At 37.9% G+C, this 4279-nt stretch overlaps 1 protein-coding gene across 1 annotated transcript; it reads right to left on the bottom strand.

Moving 5' to 3' along the window:
- Positions 1–2465: 2465 nt before the first annotated feature.
- Positions 2466–3987, bottom strand: LOC135142659 (vanin-like protein 3). Its single transcript, XM_064074400.1, has 3 exons — positions 3748–3987; positions 3537–3701; positions 2466–3484 (listed from the first exon to the last, which is right to left on the bottom strand). The coding sequence occupies exons 1-3, from the start codon at positions 3833–3835 to the stop codon at positions 3153–3155; spliced, it is 585 nt and encodes a 194-aa protein (XP_063930470.1). The 5' UTR covers positions 3836–3987; the 3' UTR covers positions 2466–3152.
- Positions 3988–4279: the final 292 nt, after the last annotated feature.

Genomic DNA, 4279 nt, shown 5'->3' with positions numbered 1-4279 from the left:
ATCCACCAACATTATGAAACTATCGGATGGCCGCTGGCCTTCCGCGGAACTGTGCAGATAAGATAAGAAAGCGCCAAAAAAGCGCCAATAGAATCTAAGAAATAAAATCAGAGATGGCCTCAGGATTTTCTTAGCGGTACCTGGATAAGAAGGGAAACAATCTAAAGGCTGAACAGTATGGAAAAGGTGGAAGAGATGTTCAAGGAAATACACGCAAACCTGCAGATAAGAATAGCAAATCAGGAAGCTAGAATTGAATATTTGGAGAGAAAAAAATTGTACAGAGAGAAAAAAAATACAATATGGAGAAACTATTAGAACAAATTATTACAAAAACAAGGAAATAAGAAATCTGTAAGAAAACCGTTAAACATAGGCAACCATGTGCAAGTTTAGTGCTTTTTAAGTAGTTGGTAGCTCTTCAAGGGAATTTCTGTTGAGAGGGTTGGTAGAAATTGATTTGGTGGCTAGAGGCGTCACTTTTTGATTTGTTTGTTGTGACTGAAACCACGTGGTGAGTTAGCTAGGTTAAGTTTAGTTGGTTTGGTAGTTAATAAAACGGAGAAATACTTTGTTTAACGACAATTAATCGTACCGATTGCGATGCCACAGGTTCCCCAACACGCGTAGCTAATTCTTGTGGGTTTTTCCAAGCGGAAATATGCGAATTTTCAACCGACGCTAACACGTGTGTAAATTTGTTGTATTGTTTGTAAATTCACAATTCATGTTAGGATTTTAATCTTTAACTGGTTCTAACACAATTTAACAGTCAGGAGATTCTTCTTCAATCAGTCTAACGTTGTTTCACTCTGGGAAAAGGACCGTGAAAGTACGGTAGAATTCATAATATCGTGGACTGAGGTACGGGGGATTCAAATTTCTCCTCTTAGGCAGTGGGGACAGTGCACGATATAAACTCTCAAAGCTAATGGTTTTAAGTAACCAGTCACTTGAATCAAGGCATCATTTAACATACTTAGTGTAAATTCTTTGTTTGAATCGTTAATAAAGTGTGGAACTATTTAACGTCAGGTAAATTCTTTGTTCGGTATTTTCAAACCGAGCACATGTTTGAACTGTAAAATCTCGTTGAACAAATTAACAACATTGTGGGTTATGGGGAATGTGTATTTTATTCCTTTGATTTAGACCATTATTTGCACAGCGCCACAGGATTGATCGCATTTCTGGGAGACATATTTTTGGCGCATTTTTTTTACAATTTTTCTCTGTCTCGCAATTTTAGTCTCAGTCATTTTTTTTGTTGGATAATTTGAATTGAACGTAAATTTTCATGCTCTGCAGTAATTTTTTGTCTGCACAAGTTTTACTTCACACCAGATCTTTTTGTGTTTTTATAAATCTTTGCTAGTTTTTTTTTATTTTGTAAATATTTTGTTGACTAATTCTTCCATCATATAATTGTCTGATGTTCAATCTTAATCGCAAATAAGAATTCTTTGCTGTTTAAAATTTCACGAAAGTGTATGGCAAATTGAAATGTTGTTTATTCCTCTTTTTGAAACTTTAACACTTGTTCAGTTGTCGTTTAATATCAGAGTTATAGAAAGTGAACATTTAAAATGGAATTGAGGTAAACAACACAATAACACGTGGCGGAAGCGGAGTGCCCGATTTCTTGTCGAACTGGCGGTCTCGCCATCTGCACAAAGGATGCAGGCCTAGGATAGAAGTCAGGGGCGATCGGGATGACGTGACGCTGTCGGCTTCGCCCATAGCCGGGACCACGAGTTTGCGACCGTAACGGCCTGCTCGAGCGGCATGTTCGTAATGGCGGGGTGATGTGTGGCAGTGCTTGCTGATAGAATAGAATCACCATCGTGGGGGGAGAACACCCACAACCAGGAGCCCCAAACTCCGCTCGTGCTACAACGCCCCATTTGGGTAATTTTGCTGTACCCGAGAATGAAATTGACATAGTTCGATTGCCACGCTCTTATGGCGCCCTGGTGCAGCTACCGCCGCATAAAGTTTGCTTATTAAAATTTCATTCTCTTGTAATAACTTGTGTATTTGCATCCAGTTACTTTCCTTCAGATTTTTCTTTGTTTTTATTAAATTTGTGATATTCAAATATTTGCATTGATTCGCAACGTTTAATTTAATTTCACTCAAAGTTAGGCAAGTTTATGTCTTCAACCAGCACAACTTAGTTGCAGATTTTTTTTTCAGTGGAGGAATAAATAATTTTGTGTCCTCCATATATTTTGTGTTTTATTTAGTGGTACTTTTCCAACCTTGGGATCCACCACTTGCATTTGAACGCATTCCGCCACAAAAAAAAACCAAATACGATGTAGAGTTCCATTTTGTTAGACGATCACAGCCAAGGCCAAATTTTTGAATTTTTCGCGAGCAGTGTTAGAAATAAAACAGGAAAACAGGAACACATTCTAGGTATACATATAAGATTTATTTAGCAAAATTTTGAATTGGTGTCATTACATTTTTAGTTGGAATGAACAAACACATTTTTTGGTCTGTTACACGATATTCTTAAAAAAAACACCTAAAATTTCACAACAACCTGACAAGACTACTCGTCTAGTAAAATCACCAACAGACGACAGATAGATCGACGAAAACTGAAAAAAATTAACTTCTACCTATACAAAACTAAAATGAATGAAAATTCTCTAAATTTAACCTTATTAACAACTTGTTTTTTCATGCTGCGAAAAAATTCTTTTGAATTATTGTACAATGTTTTATTTCACAGAGACAACCATTAGGTCAATATAGTACTTAACAAGTTGTTACAATGTAAAAATTATATTAAAAATTAATTTACATTTTTAACTTTATGACAAATGCATCTCTATGTACATGCATTTTACACATGTAGCATTACAGACAAAACCAGAGAACAGCTCAAAATTAGCAAAGTACTTGAAATGGAACTTGCAGCACCTGTATCATCTCTTGGAAACACATCTTTTCCGAAATCTCGTCCATAAATCGCAAAAGTCAACAGCCGATTTTGTGATTTCCTAAGAGCGAACGTCTTCTCAATCACCGTTTTCCCATCTTCATCCACTTCTCTGCCAATCCATATCGTCTCATTCGCGTTAATAGGCCGAATCGAACTCAACAAAGTATTGGGGAACTGCGTCTTATTGTCACTGACTTTAGCTATAATTAGCTATAATGGTAATGTCCTCAAACGTTACAGGCCACACGATTTCGTCGTATTTAGGAAATCTTTGACCACATGAAGGTATCGAAGAGTTGAGACAAGCGATAACTCCACAGATTTCAAGACCACCGTCGCTGATGTTGGGGTAGTGACGAACACCTGAGAAAGCCACCAGGAGGTAAGAATACGAAGTACCGGTTTCTTCACTTGTGGTCAAAGTGATGTTGAAGTTACAACAGAAAGGGTTTTCTGTGTCATTTCCGTGACAAACTTGATCTTCAATGGTTTGCGACCTGGTGGTGTTTAAAAGTGTCCACGTGAAATCTAAAACCAGACATTGTTGATAATTATTTAACTCTACATCGAGGAGGAATACTTTGAAGACTGTTGTCGATCCGTAGAGGGAAAGCGTCCACTTCTTTACCCAAAACGTCGACATCCTGAACTTCGGGAGCCACCAGAGTTCCCTCCACACTTTCATATACTAAAGTTTTAGAACCTCCTTCAGCAACAATTGTGTGCAAAATGGTATCGTGACTACCTGAAAGTCAGGGTTAGATTTTCGAAACATAGCAAATATCTCATACTTCTGTGAACTCCGCTTCCACCACTGGACGTTTCTGGTCGATTTCCTCCAGAAGCAAACAACATCATTTCGTGGGTGTAAGCGTACATCTACTGACTTTAAAGAGCCGCAAAGACGGTTTTAAAAACAGTTCGTGACGAACTGTTAAGAACAAACCGGTTAAAAATGGTAGCTCTGAGTGCCAGTTGGTGGGGTAGACGATGGCATCTATGTTCTCATTCAAAACGGTTTTAGCTGGACTTTTGAATAAAATATCAAAGCAAGTGAAGATGCCGAACTTGACACCAAAGTCGGTTTCAAACGTTTCTATTTCTGGTTCATCAGGTCTGTCCATGTCGAACTCACCAAAGAGGTTGTACTTGTGATACCTAAAATCCACAAATAAGTTGTTGGTTCGTCTTATCAGATATACAAACCGGCTGATGATGGTGCCATTTCTGTCGAAGACCACATCTGTATTGTAATAGTAGTAGGTACCCAGTGTTCTTACAGTTTTCACTGTCACTAGAAGATGTGTCACACTTCACTTTTTC

The sequence above is a fragment of the Zophobas morio genome, unplaced genomic scaffold (assembly GCF_036711695.1).
Source record: "Zophobas morio isolate AGI-343-1 ecotype UQ-CSIRO unplaced genomic scaffold, CSIRO_AGI_Zmor_V1 ptg000049l, whole genome shotgun sequence".
Classification (NCBI taxonomy): Eukaryota; Metazoa; Arthropoda; class Insecta; order Coleoptera; family Tenebrionidae; genus Zophobas; species Zophobas morio.
This window is presented reverse-complemented; position numbering and strand designations above follow the sequence as displayed.

Coding starts and splice junctions, on each gene's coding strand:
- LOC135142659 (XM_064074400.1), bottom strand. CDS start 3,835: ATGTACGCTTACACCCACGAAATGATGTTGTTTGCTTCTGGAGGAAAT. Junction 3,702..3,747: donor TGGAAGCGGAGTTCACAGAA/GTATGAGATATT, acceptor CCTGACTTTCAG/GTAGTCACGATACCATTTTG. Junction 3,485..3,536: donor GATCGACAACAGTCTTCAAA/GTATTCCTCCTC, acceptor GTCTGGTTTTAG/ATTTCACGTGGACACTTTTA.